This window comes from Leptidea sinapis, chromosome 7, assembly GCF_905404315.1.
Source record: "Leptidea sinapis chromosome 7, ilLepSina1.1, whole genome shotgun sequence".
Taxonomy (NCBI): Eukaryota; Metazoa; Arthropoda; class Insecta; order Lepidoptera; family Pieridae; genus Leptidea; species Leptidea sinapis.
The window spans coordinates 10,332,457-10,356,425 of record NC_066271.1 but is presented as its reverse complement, the minus strand read 5'-3'; the positions used below and the strand labels follow the sequence as shown (position 1 = coordinate 10,356,425).

General features: G+C 37.5%; 1 protein-coding gene across 4 annotated transcripts in view; it reads right to left on the bottom strand.

Annotated features, from left to right (window-relative positions):
- Positions 1-8,034: 8,034 nt before the first annotated feature.
- LOC126965436 (juvenile hormone esterase-like) overlaps positions 8,035-23,969 on the bottom strand; it is a 54,702-nt gene continuing 38,767 nt past the window's right edge. For 3 of the 4 annotated variants that reach the window (XM_050809048.1, XM_050809046.1, XM_050809049.1), the window contains 3 exons: positions 20,089-20,236; positions 13,186-14,456; positions 8,035-12,023 (listed from right to left, as the gene is read on the bottom strand). In XM_050809048.1, coding sequence (XP_050665005.1) covers positions 11,189-12,023; positions 13,186-14,456; positions 20,089-20,236 — 2,254 coding nt within the window. In that variant the 3' untranslated portion in view covers positions 8,035-11,188. The remainder of the gene's footprint in view (positions 12,024-13,185; positions 14,457-20,088; positions 20,237-23,969) is intronic. The other variant, XM_050809047.1, reaches the window with a different exon arrangement.

The window sequence follows — 23,969 nt, the reverse complement described above, 5'->3', positions numbered from 1 at the left end:
TTACCCATTTCGTTCGTCGTTCCGGAAACACCGCATAAGGAAACTCAATCACGACTTAGTTGTGTGTGGAAGAAAGCTCCTTGAAAAACCGCACTGTGGAGGACACATCCAGATTGTGGGAATTATATCCTAATTAAGATGATGCTTTACCCAGGCTACTGTCACTAGAAGCAATAGCCAGCCTTTTCATTCAGCTTCTACCCGAATGAACCGTGGTCTCGAAACCAAATTGCGAATGTCGCGCAATTATTTAGCACTGACTATGAGGCCGAAACGGAATTAATTCTTGATTACTTCGTGGAGGGCTCAGAGCATGAATGTACAAATTGGAGTATTCTCCCCCTAGATGGAGACACGCTTCAGGATCGATAAAGGTGAGAATCTCTGGACTTCCTTTTCCTGGCATGGTCGTCTGTTCTCTGTGATTACATTGAATGGTTTTTAAGGTTCGAGAGAGGGTGTGAGAGGTTCATCGAAGAGTATCATCCTTCATTGCGCATGGAAGTCGGGCTGGATACATGTTGCTATTCAGATTTACTTGAGCCATCTACTAATAATCATTCCAAGGACTGGAACTTTGTCCAGTGTGATTATGAGCTGTTCTTTATTCTCCATTGATCGTGGCAAGTTCTTGATGGAGTTATGTTATACTTTGTTGTAGGCTCATAGTGTGAGAGATGTGACTGACATTTTTTAATTTTAATCGCGGATTTTTTAAGGTGAACAATACTGTATTACATTATGTGGATATCCCGTAGGGTTTAGAAAGCCTTTGCAATCTAAGCGTAAAAAAAATGTGTTCAATTACGACATCACATAAGAAACACCTAAATTCTAAAATTATCAGTGTTATTCTACTACATTAGCATGTTTTATGCAAGAGAAAAGTTTTCCTCTTAAAAAATTGTGCCTATCAATAAAACAAACCCGCATCAAAATCCGTTACGTAGTTTTAAAGATCTAAGCATACATAGGGATAGACAGCGGGAAGCTTTGTTTTATACTTTGTAGTGATGAAACAGCAAGATCTATCAGATTTTTCGTATTATATTTGCTGATGGCAACATTTACATTCTGTAATGCAAAAAAATCCTTCAAGACCGCGCTGTGGGTCCAGGGAGTGTCAATGGTATTTAAGTTTGTGGAGTGTAGCGGAAAGGTAAAATTGAGCGAGCCAATTTATCAAGTCGATCACAAAGACTGGATCCCCGCAATTGCACGCGGTGAAATAGTTGGGACTGAAACTGGGGTGCACCAGGCAAGAACAACACTCCATTATCTGGCCGGATCTACGCCTTACAGAGAGCTAGAATGTGAGCCAGCTTAAAGTAATATCTGCCCCTATTAAAGACCTCCCGTTTCTTTAACCAATTTCGCCTTGCCTTCTGGATTTTTTTTTTTTGAGAGGAGGAAATACTGTTACGTATTTACGCCCCGGAACGGGGCGTAATATGTCGGACTCGAGTGTCCGCGTAAGCGGACGCCCCATACCGACTAAAACCTCCTCTGTGCTGTTAGCAGCCCTGGCTTTCACAGCGAAGTAGGACGTGGGCCGTGGAGGCCGCAAAGACTACGCAACAACAGTTGCGGGGCGTCTCCTAAGGAGACTCGAACCTCAGACCGGCTGTGTGCTTGTGGGAAGGAGAGAGAATGAAAATGAAAATGAAGATGAAATGAAGATGAAAAGATGAGAAGAACACACTCGCCGGCGAGTGTGGTGATGTTTAGTGTAATGTATGTAAGTGTGTGTGTATGTGTTTATGATTGTATGTATATATGTTTGTATGTATGTAAGTAGTGTAAATGTTAGTGTGCATGTATGTTTGTGTTTGTGGTTGTGTAAGTGGTGTATGTCAGTCCGTCAGTCAGTCCGTGTGTGAGTGAGTGTAGTGAAACGATTACAGGACGAGGACTAAAGTCTCGTCGGGTATCAAAACAATGTGTGGTGTATCTAGGGTGCGGGCCGCTGGCCATCGTCAGAGTGACGAGTGCCAGTGGTTTGCGGTGGTTGACCGCGCCTACGCCTGCGAAGGCGGTGTGTGCGTGTCTGTGTCGGTGTTTGTGTGGGTGTCGCGTTCGCGATGGTGATGTCGTCATCCGGGTCTACCGTTACGTGTCTGGGACGTCTTATTGGGTTGAGACTATGGTGAAGGGGGGTGTACTCGCATGCCTTCCTAACCAAGATGTTGGGATGGTTAGGCGCCTTGTCAAAGATGCGTCGCGAGATCTCTTTAAAGTGTTGAGCTATCGTCGGAAGCTCTAGGTCGCGGTGAAGGTCAACGTTTCGGATGAACCACGGGGCTCCGGTTGCCATGCGCGTGAATTTATTTTGAACTACTTGCAAACGACGTAAGTAGCTCGGTCGGGTGTGCGCGAAAACGACGCTTGCATGACAGTATGGGCCGTACGATGGTTTTGTACAGTGTCACTTTGTGTTTGAGCGGAAGTTTGCTTCGCCCACACACAAGTGGATAAAGGCGACTGAGGACAAATCGGGCTCTATTGCATACCGTATCAATATGTTTCTTTAAGTTCATATTGCTGTTGAACGTGACTCCTAAGTATTTGTAATCCTTCACCCACGGTATGGGTGTTTCATACAATTCAGACGTCACATGAGAGATAGCACTGTGAGCCGTGTCGACCGAGTCGATGACGTCCGGTATAAGGTCAAGGTCGTCGGACTTGATAGACTCGAGATCCATTTCCAGCCGTTGCCAGTCGATCACTGTTTTCGTCGGTGGTTGAAAGTTAACCGGTGGGCCTAGATTTAGGACGACGGGCCGGTGGTCTGACTCTAATTCGTGAAAAACCTCGATTGAATTTACATTGAGCGTTACGTTCTTAAGTAACGCAACGTCTAGAATGTCGGGTCGGTGCGCGACGTTATCCGGATAATGTGTTGGTTCGTCGGGTGCTATTACTGAAAAGTTCAGCGTGTCTGTCAGCGAATCTAATAAGATTCCGTTTTTATTTGTGGCTCTACTGTTCCAGCTGGAGTGTTTGGCGTTAAGATCGCCGCCCACTATGACTGCAGCCCCGTGGCCGGCAGTAATGCTTCTATATCTGTGTATAATACTTTTTTGTTGGGCGGAAGATAAGCTGAAATAACAGTGATCGGCTGGTGATTCGCCATACTGACTCGGATGGCAGAGGCCTCGATGTTAGTGAGGACCGGAGGATCTATAGGTATACAGTGTAGAGACCTTTTAAAATAAATGAGGGTGCCGCCCATACGGGTGGTGCGATCATTTCTGACTAAGTTGTAATTAGCGATACGCGGATCGCGTATACGTGGTTTTAGAAATGTCTCTTGCACTAAGAATAGGTCTAATTGATGTTCGTGAGCGAACTCCTTCACCAAGTCTAGTTGAGGCTTAAGGCCTTGGGCGTTTAAATACGCTATACGGAGCGTATGTGGTTTAACTTGCCGCTTACGAAATTAGGCATCGCGAATGTTTTTATATTTTCGCCCTATATCGGTGAGGGCACGGAATATTTTGCCGTTGTCTGCCATAACTTGCAGGAGCGACGGCGGGTCGTCCCGGACAGCCTCGAGCCTGCTGGCCAGGGCTGTGATTTCATCTATGTCGAACAGCTCTGACAATTCGAACATGAAGGCAAAGGTGCTGCCGCCTTGGTTACCTGTTGCAGGTGCCTTCTGGAAAGATAACCGCAGAATTTTAGGCCCAGTATTCCAATACTAGGCGAGCCATTAGTGGGAATGTTGTCAGAGAATGGGGATATGACAATTAATGTTTTTATGTGGTTATAACACGCTGACTTCAAGTATTAATCTTGGTCCTTTGGGCATGAAAATGAACAAGGATCATTTTACCCCACAAAGCGACTCAAAAAAGGACTTGATATAAGCCCGTACTAGTAAAAAAATAAGGACTCCGTGTCACCTTACGTAACAGTGTAGCAGCAAAACAAGCCGATTAACGTGTAAATACATAGCCCCACGCACACACTTACACTAATACAAGCCGACAGGCGGCCATTATGAGAATTGTCATCGTCTGTGACAGATTAGATTGCGTCTCAATAAATTATTTAAAAAAAACCGTCGCGCGTTGTGAAAACGTGTAAAGACAATACTACGGAACATAAAAAGTGTCAAGGAATTACATTTCACAGAAAGAATAGTCACTTAGTTAATCTTCACTTCTTAATATCATGGCGCGGAGTCTTTCTTTTTTATTCGTCTGTGGATAGAAGATACAATTTCTATCCGGCACTGCTCGACGATTTCCCCTAGGCAACCTCCAGTTTTGCAGAACAATCCACAATGAATTTTAGAGGCATCCAGCATAATAACGCACACACATTTGGTGAATACCGTTTTTAATTGCCTTAAATTCTAAACAAAACCTTCGAAAAGGACCTGAGTGCTTCAATCAGTGACGAAGCTGGTGATCTACTTGCGAAATCTCTTGGAAAGCCCGAATGGTGGATAATTCGAGAGAAGTGTTATATATAAGTAAAATGAACTAGAAAAGCTAATACAGTGACAGTTGAAAAACATGTGATTTTGCTCTTAAAATCAAAATGTCCGTTTAATTATTACGTAATAAATAAATAAATATTAAAGTTGGACAAAGTATTATAGTTAACAACTGCAGTAATTACTTATGAGAAAACAGTCTATTTTTAGCGTTAAACGATTAACTAGTTCAACATACGCACTTATTAAAGTTGTTTCGGCAAACAAAACTCAAACCTCGTCGGTTTTGAAGCGAAAGCGTAGGCACCGTCGAATTCAAGGCGCTTACGATCTTTTGGCCACAAGGTTTTAATACCGGTCGCCCCTTGCAACGTAGTAGACTTTTAACATTCAAGTAAGAAATAAGAATGTCTAGACAATTATTGTTATTGTTTTTCAAGGATATCGCGTCATTAAAGCTAGCACATTTTGTTTATTTTTTACTATGTATGGAACCACAAATACGAAGAATCATTTAAGAGCAATATTTAAGGCGACACTAAATGCCAGCGACCTTGAGCGATATGAGTTCACGGCTGCCGGCCCCACATCTATGTAACAAAGCCAATATTTTCAAAGTTTACAATCCTCGTTATTCACTACTAATCTGAATAAATTACCCTACACAAAAAAGTACAAGCTATAAGAATATCTTTTCTGAGAGAAGTACCACAAAAAATGCGTCACGCGATGCCAAAAAACTTATTTAACTTCAAAGAAAAGTGGTAGTTCAAAAAGGCTCGGCGGTGTTAACTATAACCAACAGCAGGCATTAGCAACCTACAAATAAAACTTAAGGATATGTGTAACAGGATTTAGTAGTGTTCATAGCTCGAAATGCTATACTTTCACCATAAAACTTGTCTAAATACACCATGTTTGCGTGTTTTCTGCTTACTCTTCGCCTTAAAGAAATATATATTTTTAACTGTTGCGTCTCAACTCAATATATTCTTTATTATGTTATACTAGCTGACCCGGCAAACGTTGTTTTGCCATATAAAGTATAATTCACGCGATGGTTTTATAAATAATAAATAGCCTATGTGTTATTCTGGTGTGTAAGCTATATTATTGTAAAGTTTCGTCAAAATCCAATCAGTAGTTTTTGCGTTAAAGAAGTTCAAACATACATCCAGACATACAAACTTTCACATTTATAATATTAATAGGATTGTATATGTTCATAGGCACATAAGCGAGTATTCTAGAGGGTGTGATAATCATATCTATTGTTAACACCAGGAACAAACATAAACTTGTTATGCCTACTACTCGGCTAAGTTGCGTAAGTAAATCTTTTGTGGGGCGATATATTTATTGTACTAATGCTTTTACAACATGATCCCTTGTTTGACAAAGAATTGTTAAAAGACGTTTATGTGGTAAATATTAATGTAACATAAATATTAATGGAGCAACCGCCTTCATTCTATTTAAATTTTAAATTTGGTTTCATCTAATTTTATAAATAAAAAGAAGCCCTCTTGAGTTTTTTCGGCCCGTTCTTCTCAAATCTGAGGCATTTCCGAATGGGTCCGTATAAGGGATTCCATATCCTATTTTGAATAAAAATATTTGAATGTGACCAATATAATTTATCAGAAATCAATAACTTGCACATAAAATGTTTTAATAAAAATACTAAGAGAGTATCATGTAAAGATACAAATTATAATTGGATCTGCGCGCCTGTTACTCGTCAACGTTAATGGGGACTACAGTAATAGGTACTCATAAATACTACACAGTTTCTTCATATATTACAAAAAGAACTCAAAAAGTTATTAATAATGGGTTTAGGTGTGAAAGTATACATGTAACTTCAGACGTACCCCAGGGTTCTTTAGTGGGGCCTCTACTGTTTATTATGTATATTAATAAAATAAAGCAGGTTTAGATAATTGTAAATTTTTATTATATGCTGATGATCTAAAAATATTCAAGTCAATTACAAACCTTAAAGAAATAAATTATCTGATTATTGCAGCAATATAATATAAAGTCTTGTATGCAACTGTTGATAACTAGGTATTAAAACACTTATGTGATACTATTATAACCCTCATTCATGTTTTAATACCCCTTATTACACAACAGTTGCATAAATAACTAATCCCATAATTTTCACTTTATCGCTGTTACTGAATGAATCTGTAAATATTGCACAAATAATTTATGTAACGATAAGAATCATTCGAGAATAATGGCTCGAACAGTGTAGTAAGAGGTCAAAGGACAATCATAATAATGTTTTTGTAAATAGTTATATAGTCAAGTTATAAGTTGGTAACATTCGACGTAGCACTACCTATATGGTCTCTTCAATGAAACGCAGGAATACTCACAAACCGTAGTAGTAGGTAGGTAGGCTATTAATTAACTAATACATGATTGAGTTGATTCTATTGGCGGGCGAATTTGGTTGTACTATGAATGGTTGCATCTAGATTCGCATTTACCTTAGATATTACATTCTAGGTTCGTCTACGCCTGCCCTTCTTAACAAAATCCTTGTTACGCCTTTACCTACGCACTTGTGTTCAAATTGTATTACAATTTCGTTGGAATCAAATTATCATCATTTCTAGATTGCGTCTAACTAGCAAATATAGACGCATAGAACGTTAAAATTAAACGTTACTTTCTGAGCGACAGTCGGCTGTTCTTTTTTGGTTCTTTAATGTCAAAACTGTTATTAGTCATAAGATTTCTGTTAACTTTTTGATCCAAATGAACCTTTTAATTGTTATTAAATTGGGTCTATGACACTTACTAGTGAGAATGAGTACCTTTCAATGTCTTTTTTATATTTTCTCGTTCATTTTTTTTTATGTAGGAGGGGGCAAAGAGCAAGACTTACGGGACGGGGAATGGTGAGGCAACCGCCCACTGACATCCGCAACAACGTGGGTAGAGATGTATTGCCGGCCTTTAAGGGTTTGTTTTATTTTCTTGAAGGTCCCTTAGTCGTATCGGTTCGGGAAAACAGGAGCCCGTTATTGATTCAGCAATGTGGCTGTACGAGGCAAGAAATTTCTTGAAAAACGCGCGGTTGTGGATTGCTAGACGTCAACGTGATGTGGGTGGTATTTAGCATTTTGACGTATTGTCCGGTGGTGGTATTCGGCCTCTGGAATCAACTTGAACAACTCTGAGCATTCCTCGAAATGTATGCAGTGTAAAATGAACAGAGAACCCAAATCGCGCGTACACCTTCCTTAGAGGCCGGCAACGCTCTTGTGATTCCTCTGGTGTTGCAAGAGAATGTGGGCGGCGGTGATCACTTAACACCAGGTGACCCGTACGCTCGTTTGTCCTCCTATTCCATAAAAAAAAATCTCTACTCAATGCTAAAGAATCAAGGCGATCGTAGAGGACTTGATCGTCGATGATTCGACCCGTTCTTCGTTCTATGCGATCAAATGGAAAAAGCTGTTACTGGTATTGACTCATACTGAATTTTCCATAAGGCGTGAATTTGCATTTCCCCTCGATCAGTAGCGCATAATAAAAAAAGGTTAAAATGAATATAAATAAAAAGCAAATTATTTCACATAATTTACTCATAATAATTATATAAAAATACAACTAAATTTAAAATGACACCTATTTCTATTTTACATTGGCACAGAGTATCTACAAATATTGGAATCATTCAGAAGTACAGAATAAATACTATCTTGTCTATGGTTATTGTGAATAACATAAAACCAGCCTTACATTGCTCAAAAAAATATAAACTTTAACGGCCTTACAAATAAAATTGGCATAAAGTTATAACTAATCATAAACCATGAATATGTAAAATGTTTACAAATAGACATTTTGCTTACGAATGGTTTGTTCGGACGTATAACGTTTCCCGCGTTTATTTGCAAGGCTGCTTGTCATTCGGAAAATTATCATTGTATTGACAGTCTTGTCAACGATATTGTAAACATTTTCCATTTTCTTTATTTGGCATCAGTTATAACAGTTTATACCAAGTTTATTTGTAAGGCCGAATGTATCTACTCTAGTAATTGTAAATATATGTATTCCAAGTTCTACGGGATATAAAGAAATTTCGATCATAGCATCAAAAAAAATATTATAACATATAAAGTGAAAACAAACATAATTTAGAAATAATTATAAAACAATTTGTATTAACGTAGATAAATTTTGATAAAATATCGTCTAAATCTCGCACAAACATGGCAAAAAGATATCTAATATAACATTTGTCGTAATAACTCGTGACAATTACAAGAAAGTCCATTTTACGGCTCTAGGCGCCGATTTCACCATTGAAATAAAATGTGATTAGAACACCTTGCACTAAGCTTACGCCTGTAAACGTGGTTACAGAATCAATTCGGATTTCACCAACACAAACTAAACGCAGTTATAGCCTAAACGCGTTTTTATGATGACCGCCAAGCTTAGGACATTAACACATTTGATCGCGCTCAAGAGCTGTCACTGTCGTTTACGATAGCGACAGAAACATTGAAAATTTTGATTTTGTTCATACTTATCGATGTCAGTTTTGACAGGTATGTGATAAATTTTATTGTTTATTTTTCTGTTTACGTCAAAACGCTCAAAAGGTGTTGGTGAAATTGCTTTGTATTTAATCGAGATCAAGACTGACATTTGAACTCGTTTACGTAAAAGTGAGTTTTTTTAACGGTTTAATTAGTGAAATCGGAGCTAAGCCGAATGGAATGAGTGAAAAATGACACATCTATCAACTGATTATATAATCAACAGATGAATGTTTTAAGACCATAGATAAATAATAAAAACCTCATCACGTCATTCCGTTTCGAATGTTGGGCAGCCATTTTGAAATTAATGTCGCCATCTTAGAACTTAAGACCTTAATTTATTTTCATAATAACTAAACATTAAAATAATATTTTTAACTAATTAAAATGCTCAAAAATTAAAAAATAAATCGCTTATATAGCCTTCCATGCGAGTTCAACCATTTTTACTTTAAAGCAAAATATAGCGCACAAGCGGCTTCTGTTATTAATTTCAATACAATATGACAAGCCGATTAATATGACTAAATAATACAACCAATAATTAAATTATTAGATTAAAAGGCACTAGACTTCACTCATACAATTTAAACATTGGTGGAATGGCAGGATTATAGTCTACCACACAATTGTCTTTGAAACAATTTGGAAATCGGTTTCTTATAATAACTAAATGCAAGAAAGGAATGTACCTTCTACTAATAAAAGCAATTTAATTTTAATACTTACAAGACATATTTTTGTGACTGAATATGATTAATTAGGGAATGTTTAATATGAACAATATATAGTAATATTTCCTTATTGCTATTAGATAAATCCATAATAGGGCAAAATATCTATAAATTAATTATTGAAGCTCATATAAATCATTACATAATAAAATAATATTTATTTGAATATCATAAGTACATAAATTTTAATTGATTATTTACAGTTAACACTACGTAAAAATATTGCAAGAGAATATATCTCATTTCGTATAAAAAGCACATGAGCAAGTCAAACTCTGGGTTTTTTTTCTAAGGCGAAACTACTAGACTGCTTTTTTGAAGTGAAAATTTCTTTAGCATCGTTGTGATTTGAGAGTCGATGAAACGAAAAAGCGTCAGTAGAAGAAGAAGAGATTGTCTTATGTATGACACGACTATACCTTAAAATATTCTGACAGCTTGCGCCCGACGTATTATACATAGACACCAGGGGAACTTATATATGGTAGCGGTGATAGTAATGTCTTTCATAGCGGTTCAATTCCTTAATTATTCTAATAAAAATTATACATATACCTAGCCTCCATATTTCGAAAAAGGCAAAGATAAGAGCTATTAGAATCGAATCCATTGTTGAAATATAAAAACAATTTTGGGTTTAACGTTCGTTTTATGTATATCACACTTTAGTATTCAATTAACTTCAGACCCGAGGCTATGGACGATTCTATAATTTAAAGACTGAGACGTTAAAACTATAGTCCAAATGAAATATTGATGTTAATCAAATGGTGTGATGTTTGGCTATAGTAAACCGAATAACAAATGATTTGTTTTACTTTTTACATTTTAAACAAAATTTTGATTGGGGCAACTTTATTTAACTTACTCATGCGCTTATACGACTCTATTATTATGAATACATTTTCGAAGATCCGATCATTTGCTTTTCAAAACTCATCACAATTGTCAATACAGTAGCCGTAGTATTTTTGTTTTAAAAACAAAGTGGCGAAGAGTGACTTGATCGCTATTTTAATTTCTACATATTGTTTACAAAAAAAACAAACATAATTTTGAGCAAATTGAGGTTGATTGAAGTAACAATTCCGTTTAATTATCGCATGTTACATACGCTGCAAAACTACCTTCAGTAATAATTTTTGTTTAAAATATTTATTATTGGACTATCGAAGTTATTAATAGGTTTTTTCGTTAGGACAATCATTGCATGGAGCCCTCTTAAAACGTAAATACATAAAATTTATTTTCAATCAATTCTGTTTTAATCTTATACGAAAATTACCTGATATATTTATTAATAAATGGAATATGATTATTATGTTTAAATTTAAAAATTCTGCGTAAGGATTGTTTTCATACAAAGCATTTAATACCACTAACGGTCTGATGATATCAGGAGTTTTAAATCATTTCAATGTTTCAACAAATTCTTACTTTTTACCAAGCGATTCAAAGAAATTAACGAATTTATTAACCCCTATATTCTTGGGTAAGTCATCTTCGGGTGGATCGTTAGCTCTTATTACATCAGTCGGGTTGATATTATTGTTCTGAACCATTTTGATTTCATTCGAAGGTCTCGGCTTCTTATCAACACCATTCGAACGATGTTCTTCAACTCCATTGGAGTGTATGCTCTCTGTAAAGATAGTTATAGTTTCATGAACAGGTCTTATTTTATCAGATAAGTCTTCATTGGCCAGTGCAACTTCCTTTACAGGCCTAATTTCTTCTACAATTTCTTTGAAATCTTCTTGGGCAGGTTTCACTTCTTCAATGAGATTTGACTCAATGTGGTTCTCAATTTTATGGGATTTATTCTCAACATGATCAACAATATCTTGTGTTATTATTATTGTTTCTCGTACTTCGCTTCGTTCTGTCTCGCTGAAAGTCTCTGTTACAGTTTCAACAACAATTTCGTCATCAGCTTTATCATCATTTACAACGGTTACACTTTCAATAACAGTCTCTTTGACAATAACCGGTGTTGTATCAACTACCTCTTTAACCGGTGTTGTATCAACTACCTCTTTAACCGGTGTTGTATCAACTACCTCTTTAACCGGTGAAGCTTCGGTAGATTTAGGGTGGTCCCAAATTTTGAAATGTTTTACATACAAATCGTCCCAGAATTCCATTTTTTCTTTGTCTGGACATGTTCCCAGAGATAGTTCATTACTTATGTTCAAGTAATATAAATTATCTTTTGTGACTGGTTGCCATGTTATGTTGACGTAGTGATTTTCTTCAGGAGTTGGGTTTCTGTAAGAAATATAATATTTAAATAGCAAATAAGAAATTAAGGAAGAAAACGTATAGTTTTACCCAAGGCAAGGCATGCTGGCTTACAAGAGCTTAATTTCTCCACGAGTCCCTACTTGCACGACGCGCGTTATAAGCTTATATCGCCAATGGCTTGTTGATTGCGAGAAATACTTGCCTAAATATCCTTAATGAAACAGCAATACGAGATATTTACGAAAAAAATACAATTGATCAATATCGGCGCTCTTCGACAACAATTATTATAATGGATTGCCTTGTGTATAATTACTGGGTCTTATAATTTAAAATGATTTTCAACTCCAGTATTCCGTAGTAATAGTGGTTAAAATCTACGCTTGAATTCCCTTCCGTGGATTGTACTGAACAATGTTCATTCATTTCATTCATTTTTACAACCAGGGAGGGCTCTTTTGCACTGGATGCCGGCAAGATTATAGGTACCACAACGGCGCCTATTTCTGTCCTGAAGCAGTAATGTGTAAGCATTATTGTGTTTCGGTGTGAAGAGCAGCCTCCTTAGCTAATGAAATTACTGAGAAAATGTGACTTAACATCTTATGTCTCAATGTGACGAGTGCAACTTGTAGTGCCGCTCAGAATATTTGGGGTTTTCAAGAATTCTGAGCGACACTGTATTTTAATGAGCAGGGTGTATCAATTACCATCAGCTAAACGCCCTGCTCGTCTCGTCCCTTATTTCCATTAAAAAATAACTTATTTTAGAAGATAGTAGTTCCATTCGGAACTGCATGGAAGTTTCATGCGAAATTTGCATGGCTGGTGCTGCATCTCCAGTAGTCCTTCTGTCACGATTGGATTCTATTTAGTTGAAGCATAATTTAAAAGAAAAAAAATGTTAAATATATTAGTTTTACTTGTGAAAAAAAAAGTAATGTCCTAAAACGAAATTTTTTTATGGTTTCGGCTTAGTTAAATATAAAAAGCCTATTAAGAATAATTTGGCAGCGACGAAAGTTTGCAAATAATTTCCCTCAAATCTCTTGAATATAATTGGCAAATATTGGTCTACGGCTTAGGCCCTTTAATCTATTTCAATTTCACACAATTCATTCACAAATACAAATACTTAAAAAGAAATTGCTGTCATTTAAAGAAACTTAATTCAAAATAGTCTTACCCAGACTTGGCAAAGTTCGTCCACAACCTCAGCATCCTTTCTCTCATCTTCACATCATCCGGGGTCGGCTCTACATCTTTCTGCAATTCACACTTGAATAGATAACCCAATTCATCCATATGACCAGCATGCTTCAATCCAAGGCTTTTCAGCAGCTTATTTGTGAGGTTCAATTCACCGACATAGTCAAATTTATAATAGTATATTGGCTTATTGGTGGCCCTGACAAGATACTGAATCAGCCTATATGTATCTATATTGACAAGGACATCAGATAGAAGTTGGAACTTCTCATTCAGACTTTCGACGCTATTCGGATCACCTTTGAAATACAAACGTTTAATTTTTTCAGCGATGGCTAATGATTCATCTGAATTCAAAACTATGTTTAATTCACTCGGTATAAAACTTTGCAAATCTTCAGTTCTCTCGTGTGTGAATTCTAGCGTTGTTGTGCCTATCATTATAGGTACATTCGCAATTCTGCCCGACGTAATCAAGTCTATGAAAGGCTCGGTCAACGCTGCCTCTACACCTGGGAACTCTTTTTCGACAACTGGAGCGAACAAACTTGTAGCCGAATCAATAAATAGATCTACTGGAGCTAAGCGGTTATTTGCTTCCACTATATCTTTTACTGGAGTCGTCGTTAGGAACTCTAGTATATCATCAATATCATTTGATTCGCAACCAAGCTCATTAGCCAAAGCTCTTGCATTATTAATGGGGTACTTTTGGAATGCCCAATTATTAAGAGCTGTGCCTGATTGTATTATTACTTTGCTGATCAAATCTTTAGTTAAGGGGCTGACAGCTAACATTGAGACGACAGCCCCGCCGGCGCTTTCACCGAAAACAGTTAGATTGCCAGAATTGCCGCCAAAGTTTTTGATATTCTCTTTAACCCATCTTACTGCTTGTATAACGTCTTTCAATCCAGCATTTCCTGGTACTTCAGGGGTGTTTAAGCTGAGGAAACCAAGCGCACCGCACCTGTAATTAACTGTGACGACAATCACATCCTTCTCGACTAAATAATCAGGTCCGTACATAGTGGATGATCCGGATCCGAAGAGGTAACCACCGCCGTGGACGTATAGCATAACAGGTAAGAATTCGCCATCAATAGTCGGTGTGTATACGTTGAGGAAGAGACAGTTCTCGTCTCCTACGTAGTACTGCTTATCGGTCAGTCGGTCTATTTGAGCTGATACATTGCCTTCTGTCGTAGCGTCGCGGATTCCATCCCAGGGTTCTGGTGATTGAGGTGCCTGGAAAGAAATGGGGAATTTTTATTAAATAAAACAATTGACAGACATATATACATACATAGATTAAATATCTAACAGGAAGATAATAAAATACAATTAATATAAACATGTTTTATAAGTTAATATTATCATAATGTGACCCATGTGTGATAATTCAGGGGCAAAGTCGAACTAAACTCCGCATTTTGAATTCCTTAACAGCAAAAGAAAAGACAGATTTGCTGAACATTTTTCCACATCTCCACGTACAACAATAGTTCCGTCAGCGTTTGGTATTTAGTTGGCACGCCGTGAAACGGCAACGCCACCTAACTCCTCTTAAGATGTGTTGGAAAAACACAGTTGCAGGTATCGCAAACTCATACTAAATTTTGCCTTGTGAAGTTAGTCAGACCATAGATTGTATGGATTTTGCTGATATAACTAGAGAATATAACGAGTGCTGCTTGTGGTTCCACTTCGATCTGTTATAGTTAATATATCATTGTATTTGTTGGATACAATTACTAATTATGATAGTAATCACGACCATCATGTTCACGAAGCATCCTTACACAAGCAATGAATTCAAACTCTAAAGGTTGATGCATCTATTATAGGACAATTTATATTTATACAGTTACTTTTTATGAAATATTTGATGTTAAAACGCTTTAAACTTTGAACACTATATTTGTTTTGTATATTAAAGCCATTGCAATATTGATGATAAATAGAGGCGGTTGAGTTTCTTGTATGTTCTTCTCACGAGCTCCACTTTTTCCAAACATATTGTAGAATCGGTAAGTTAACAGAAATATTTATAATGATATGTAAGCCAATTCGACTTTGAATAATGACAATGGTCTAGTCATTGTTTTTTTTATTAAGAGACGGAACGAACAGATGGACCTCTGAGTCAAAGACACAGGAAGAGAGTTAAATTGGACAAGGTTCATTTTCTGCATGTTCGTACGAGATACCCCATTCCGCTACCTTTTAAGAGAGGACTGGATAGAAGACACAAATCTCTTCCGGCACTGGTAGACGATTTACCGAGAGAGACCTGCATGGCCTGTCATTATGTTGGAGGCGTCCATCATATCATTAATATGCAGAGTCCGGCTGTTGAATTTTTGGATTTTGTCAAGTATCCTGAGCGGCACTGCAATGTAATGGACAGGGTGTATCAATTACCCTCAGCTGAACGTCCTGCAGTCTCGTCCCTTATTAAATTAAAAAAAAAATCCGCAAAAATGGCTACATACGTCAATGTTTTTCTGTTATTCATATAAAATTTAATTCCAAATATTTATGCAAGTAATTTATCCGTGTCTGACACACATAGTACCTTTGTGGCTGTAGGTCTACCGCCTATTTCACAGCACTTTCGTCTTTGAATGTCAGTATTTAAAAGCAGAGGAGTATCTTAACTCAAATTCTTTAAGAAATATTATCTACCAATCTCTCTTGATTATATCTTCATGACAGTATCAGCTATAACTTGCTTATCTTCGGCAAGATAAATCGCTATCGCCTATTTTCACACACTCTTTGTATTCAGGGGTCCGTATAAAATTCAGCGCAACCAAGTATAATTAATATAAACAAATGAATCTAGAGGGTTACGATCCGTCCGGATTAATCCGCATATATCCGGACTCTTAGACACTCGAGTCCCGATCTTATCCGGCTCTCCAACTTATCCAGATTTCGAATATAGAATGTATTGTATAATTGTTGATAGGTCCCCACAAGACGGACCGACGATCTGGTCAAGATCGCCGGGTATGTTGGATAAGGGCAGCGCAGGACCGATCATCTTGGAGATCTTTGGGGGAGGACATACTTATTAAGATCAAATAGGTCAATATTTACAAGAAGCGAAATCTAAAGAGGTCAACTAAAAGACCGGACTTTTATCGAAATATCAGGCTTTTTGACAGCTCTTTACAAATTCCTAAATGGTAACCCTAAATGTATCTGTTACTGGTAGAAGAGGTAAGGTCGCGAAGAAGGAGATTAAACTCCTCAATGTGTTTAGTTTTTAACAAAATCTGTCAGGTTCTCGGAAACAATTTTTGACATCGATTATTGCAATGGGCAAAGGATTGGCTAATAGACTTAGTTCTGCAGCTGTTATACGCGGTTAAAAAGATAAGACAACTAACTGATATAGATACGACTCGATCAGTTTAGTTATATTATACTATTAGGGAGTGCAGCCTATATTAATACCATCTTTGTGCCGCAGTAGAGTTGCTGCTGCAATATTTATAATCTAGGCTAACTGCCTTAAGAATCCTTAAGAGAAAAATTTAAAGAAATAAACATTTTGACTGTTGCATCCCAATATATTCTTGATAATGTTCTGTATGTTCATAAGTACATTGAAAAAATTACTAGAAAATGCGACAATCTTATTTTATAAACGAGGAACAAATATAAACTTGTTATGCCTACTACTCGGTTAAGTCGAGTAGTAAGTCTTTTATTGGGCTATAACATAAATGATTTTCTTAATGATATCACAGATTGGTAATGAAGCCTACACCCTCAGGCTATATAATTATTAATAGTTATTGTAAGATATTACATAATATTATATTGCAACGAAATTAAAAGAAAAAACCTGTAGAATTTCTTGCACCCGTTCTTCTCAGAGGCATACTATTTTGAATGGAAGTGATTTTAAATCCTATTTTGAATTAGTCTATCAGTGAAGTCATGTCAAGTATGGGGAGAGAGAGAGAGAGAAAGATTGAATTGGCAGAATACCGAAACCTAGCTTTGGACACGTGGAGCGAATGAGTGAAAGAATGACTGATCAAATATATAAGGCAAGTGTGTGTGGGCAAGTCGAACGCGGGAGGTCTCGTAGAACATTCGTTGACCAAATTGGGGACGTTTTGAGAAACGGAAAAGTCCGAAGCACCCGCAACCGGCGCGCATGTATAAAAAGAATAACGAATATAGAGTAAGCGCGTGAGGTTTGTAAGGATAGAAGTAAGTGGCATTCTATTGTAGAGACAATAGAATTTTTGGCAAAGTCTACCTCGACGGGAACAAGGCGTGTGTGTGTGTGTGCGCGCGAAACTAAGCAATAAAAACCAAAAAAAATACATTACGGTTGCTGAAGGTGCTATATTCGAAAGATGGACTATACAACGCGTCATAGCGGTCACGCGGTGCTTCCGTAACAAGTCGCTTCGATACGCTATATAATCCTCGTCTGGTAGAGATTACCGGACGATAGAAGAGCGGACTTGTTACGATGCAATCGATCGTGGAGGTGGCGCCTAATACATACGCAACTTAGTACAGATTTCGTGCGAGTTGAATGCAGAGTTCAGGATTGCGATAGTGCTGTGACCTAAATATAAATGATAACCATAATCATGACTATCGATGAATTTAAACAATGCTTCAAGTTTACCATTTGACAATAAAAAAAATACACTACAGTCTGTTAAATATACAGACAGACAAAGTTGTCAACATAATAACATCTAAATAACAAGAGTTTAGCACGTGTAAGTGAGTTATTACTGCACTGGAAAGGTCTCAGCGCTATTGACGAAGGATTTACGTCGTACTTAATACTCGTACACAATTTTAAGGTATATTGTGAGCGAAGTTGGCTGAAGACGAGGAAAGTGTAGAAAAAAATATTGGTGTCCATAGGTACAAGGTACGTATCCATTGTAGAATAAATAAAAACCTATGGAACCGTCGTGCATATTTTTTTTGTCAAACAATGACCCTGACTACTGAGCTGATGGTACCAGGTTCGAATCCATCAACACCAGTAACATACATAAACTTATAATGGCTACTACTCAGCTGAGTCGAGTTAGTAAGTCTTTTGTGGGCGATGTATATGCTTTAAAAATAGGATCCCGGAAATTACAAAACGTATTACGAAATTCAAAAGAATTGTTTAGTTTTAAGTGGTAAAGGTTACTATGACATAAATGACTTTATTAATGTGACCGCCGTCAGGCTATTTAAATTATACATTTGAATGTATCAAAATTTTATTAGGAAAAAATATCTAATACTATAGGAAAAAAATAAAATGAGCACGTAATATTATCAAAGAAAGAATAGGCGTTGCTAACATTACATTCATTTACTGTAATAGAAATGGTGTTTAAACACACTTAAAAAGAAAGAAAGCCAAATGGTCCAAATGGTGATGGTATCCTCGCAAGTAAAAAGGGAGAAAAGGAAGGCAACGAAACAGATGGAAGGATGAAATTGCAACACGGCTGGAACAGGTTGGAGGAGTAACCCAAGGGGAGAGAAGACATTGAATTTAATATATTATTTCTTCTTCTTCGTCGTTACACTCTTGACAGAGTGGTCGTGGTCATCACGAAGTGGAATCTTTTGGGGCAGATGTGATGCGACTTCACCACCATGAGACTTCGCCACTTTTCCCTGCTGGCCGACAGTCTTGTGCACTCATTCAATGGACCGCCCACAGCGGATTTAATTTGGTCGGTCCAACGCATGGGTGACCGTCCCCGCCCTCTGGTACCCTCCACTTTGCCCTGAACGACAAGGCGCTCAATGCATTCACTCTCGCGCCGGGAAACGTAGGTATATAATATTTACCATAGTGACAATAACATAACATAATATTGCAACAACACTTGGTATACGTCATGAAGCTACATCAGTTCGTAAAGGGGCTACCACATGGGGAGAAGAACTGAAAAGACGAGTTAAGAACCACGCATAATCTACTATACTATAGTAAGTCTTCTCTGTCAAAGAAGCTTTAATATATTTCTTGGATTTATGCTCAGTGAGTCCTAGACTGTCTGATATTTAATACCAAGACCAATGATGGAGCCCTTAAGCCCTCTAGCTAACTTAATAAACGGCACGTACAGTTTATTCTTTCTTCTTGAATTTAGTGAATTCAGATCACAATTTTGTTTGAATTTTAAAATATTTTTTCTTATCATATAATATATAAAATTCTCGTGTCATAGTGTTAAACATTGAACTCCTCCGAAACGGCATAACCGATTCTCATGAAATTTTGAGTGCATATTGGGTAGGTCTGAGAATCGGACAACATCTATTTTTCATCCCCCTAAATGTTAAGGGTGGTCCACCCGAATTTCTTTCTTTTTAATTTTTTTGACATTTTTTTAAAATTTGGTTATGAGTCAGCATTAAAAAATACATACAACTTAAAATTTTCACCCATCTACGATCAACAGTTACTTTTGTATCGCGATTTTAATATCGGCAATATTTGCTGGGTCAGCTAGTTTTTATATATTAATTTTAATATATGTTTTGTGAGGGAAGGGTTAGGGTGTTTATCATTAAGTATTGTGGGAAATTTGGGGAAGCACTTTGCCAAAACGCAGACAGACGTAATATTGGTAAATGTATCCTACTAATATCTTCCCTATCTTGGCGTGCGTCCGTACAGAATGGGATGTCGCTATGCCAACTTAATGGCTGACAGGCTTGCCCTGCATGTTTCAGTATGATAACTCTTTCTGTTACTTCTAATTAAACATTTTACTGAGATAAAAACAATGGGCAACTACAGGTAGTCAATAATAACGGCTCATTTTATTAATTGAAGTATATGCAGCTACTGTTCGTAATATCTGTTAGATCTCACCTTGAACCGTAAGGAACCGAGCGGTGGCTTCGCGTACGGTATACCCTGGAAGCTGTAGTAACTCTTGCCGCCTGGAGTTTTCACCAGCTTTCCCTGCACCTGACCTTCCTCTACCGTCACCACCGGCGCTTGGATCATTCTGCCTCCACTGGAAAAGAATAATAAGGATAATTTTAAATGGAGGAGCAATATTACACCAATTTTGGTAGGGGAAAATGTTATGGATTCGCGTCACCGACATGCTCATGGCTGGCGCACTCGATAAATAATAATATATAGTTTGAAAATAATAATATAATAAGTATATAGTTTGACACTTTTTGGACGGGTGCAATCCCGTGAGTTCGCGTCACCGAAATGCTTATAGCAGTATATCTGTAGCCATACAGCTGACGTATTTTGCAACAATAGTGCTGTGTATATCTTTTGATTCAAATTTAATGGATTTGGTGAAAATTCAATGTGCTAATTAAACTGTCCATTGTAGAAATAGTGTGAGTGTTAGCTTAATATATTATTGAAACTAAGTCTTGAAAATAAAATGAAATTAATCATGTAATTGTTTTTAAACATTATGACATTTCAAATTTTAATACTAAAAGTTCTAAGTTTTCACTTCTGTCTGCCGACAGAAGTGAAAACTTAGAACTTTTCTCTGTCTCCACAACTGCCAATTTTTTTTAGATAGATTGGCGCAGTTTCGTTTTTAACTTTAACAGCTGGCTGATTTTTTTTACATAAAATCTATTTTTCACCCTTTTTTATTGCTATACAATGTGTTTTTTAATATTATAATAATATAAAACTTTATAAAACTTAAAAGGAATTTGATTCGCGTACCTCTTCGCTGACTTATTGCTTGAAGTAAACAAATATCATAAAATTTATATTCGTTTAGCACTTCCGCACGAACGTCATATTAGCGTTGCAAAGAAAGATAGCCCTTAGTATTATCGTCATTAGCAATTTAGGCAGTACGCGAATAAAATTCCTTGACTAAAAATAATAACAAATTCCTCATTGCACCACTCGGGGGAAAATTCGAAACGACGCGGGGGTGCAATTTGGAGACATGCGAGGAAGTCGAGGGCCTTAAATACTCATTTCTCATCCATTGAACTTAGTTATGTTTTAAGTGGTCAACTCAACCAATATTCAAAATTAAACAGACTACGCATCATACAATTTCCCTAAATCAGAACGTACTACACAGCCACATTATCTCTGGACCTCGCTGGAACGGAATGCCCCCTTCTATTTCCCTTTTACCCCCTCGCGCTCGTCCCGTAGCGTCAGTACGGTTTGCAAGTTCATCACCGTTACCTAACATGTGATATTTTTGTGCTATCACTGCTTTGTTTTTGATGTTTTCACTGTAACGGTTTGAATTTTTTTGTTAATAAATCTGTACTTTCTGCTGTTTTGTGTCGCTATGCTGTCAGAAAAAGAAATACTTTTCTTACTTAACCCAGATTCTTTCTGTTATAATAATAATAATTTGCATCACAACACAACCACGTTACATCAATCTGTAATACAGAAAAAAAAAATAGTTGTTTATTTATTAATAATAATATCCTAGTGATGCTTGTTTTGCACACCGTACCGAAGCGACAATGTGACGTCATCGACGTCAGGTCCACAGATAATGTAACCGGGTGGTACTTTCTCAATTGACTTACCACGACGATGTGGTACCTAAACGTCTACATTAAGATAACATATAATTGATTTACATACACAATGTTATTCACCTCATGTTATCAGGGCCCAATGGAATGCGTCCGTGTTAATGATAATGTCAATTTAATAGAGCAATCGATTATGTGTGACGACGCGGGCCTCAACTGACAGTAGATTACACAATCTTGCGTAAAATAGTATCTGTCCGATTCTTGGCCCATCTCGTTCAAGGTCAGATTTTTTTTTTAGGGTTCCGTCCTAATGGTAATCACCAGGAACAGGTAACTGGAAGCACTACTACTAAAGACTTGTAGTCCGTCTGTTTTTTTAGAAGCAATTAGACAATAAACCAAGCTAACTAATGCCCTCATGCAAGCCCTTAAATTAAAACGGCAATGGGCTGGTCACGTAACTCGCTATAAAGGCAGCAGGTGGACATTCAGAACCCAGCAATGGAAGGGACCTATAGAAAAACGACGAGTAGGCAGACCGAAAAGAAAGTGGGCTGATAAAGTAATAGAAATAGCCGAGAAAGAATGGAAAAAGTTGGAGGAGGCCTTCACCCGAGGAGGGTCTCATATCCAAAAATAACCCATTCAAATTAGTAACACGTATTGAAATCTATTATTATTATTATCTTCTAAATGGCAATAGTTACATTGCTGAAATGATAGTTTCTTGCAACAGTCCTTGCAATCACTCTGTTTCCTCCTCGCGTCGTTTTCCTCATTACTGAGGGTCGCAACTCCCCCGCTGCATCAGTTACTCCCGAACGATTCCCCTCCATCTGCTACGATGCTTTATGAAGGGCATTATGGAAGCTGATGTTCAGAAAAGATCGTATTTGGTCCGATTATCTCGTGGGACTGCCTCCTCTGGGACGTTTGCCATCTACCTTGTCTGTCAACATCAGCTGTTCAAGATTATGGCCCTGTTTACGAGCAATATCTCCGAAGAATTCAAGCATCTTACGAAGGCATCTTGTGGAAAGTTCTCATTAAAGCTCAACTTCTCTTTAGCAGTGGTAAAGTCATTGACATTCGTGAGTGTCATTTTGACCCAATTGAATAAATGAATTTACTTTCTTTCCTTGAACAGCATTACCAGGGAGTAAAACTGATATCATGATTTAGTTGATCACAATTTACGCATAAAAAATATATTTAATTATACATACACCTTTCTAAATAGTCTCCTCGTGGTCACTCAGAGGGCAGTAGGCGGCTGGAGAAGGCTATGCTCGGAGTTTCCCTAAGAGATCGAATCATAAATGAGGAAATCCATAAGAGAATTAAAGTCATCGACATAGCCCATCGATGGTTGAGAAACTGAAGTTGCAGTAGGGCACATAGGTTAACACAGACAGATAGCTGTAGGGGTAGTAAAGTCCTCTAATATAGTAATCCGGGTGGTAAACGCATTATAAGTTGAACTAAAGCCGAGCATGTGGACGGTAAACATACGTACTCGGGTCAGCTGATGGTAAACTTGATCACCGCGGCCCTTACTCTCTTGTAACACCACATAAAGCAATAAGCCTAACTTATATATGATTATCGTGTAGACTGTGACAGTTGTGAACATGTCGAAAAAAATTGCGACGAACTGTTAGCCTCTATTTTCAGCAAAACAAGGTGACATACGTATCGCTAGTGTACGACGTATCTTGTCACGTACACTAAAGTAATAAATATGGCTTTTTATCGAGCGTTGCCCGAATCTAGACGTTTAAATTATCTAAGAAACGTATGTTTGCAAATGAGATGTAACATCTTATGTCTCAAGGTGACGAGCGCAATTGTAGTGCTGCTAGGAATTTTTGGGGTTAGCCCAGAATCCTGAGCGGCACGGGCTTTTACTGGGCAGGACGCATCAATTACTATCAACTGATCGTCCTGTTCAACTAGTCCCTTATTTTCTTAAAAAAAATATGAATTGGAAAACCGAAAACACATTAAAATAAGTGGCGGGCGAGAATCGAACCGGAGTCTCCGTGGTCAGAGTCAATAGTGTTATCTATTGCAACGCTTTTTTACGATGATGATATCGTAGTAACAGTAATGAAAAGTAGATTCATTTTCCTCAAGTTTTTAAAGTATCGTTTCAGCCGGAAGACGACCATTGCTGGACAAAGGCCTCCCCCAAAGATCTCCACGACAATCGGTCCTGCGATGCCCTCATCCAACCTTTCCCGGCGA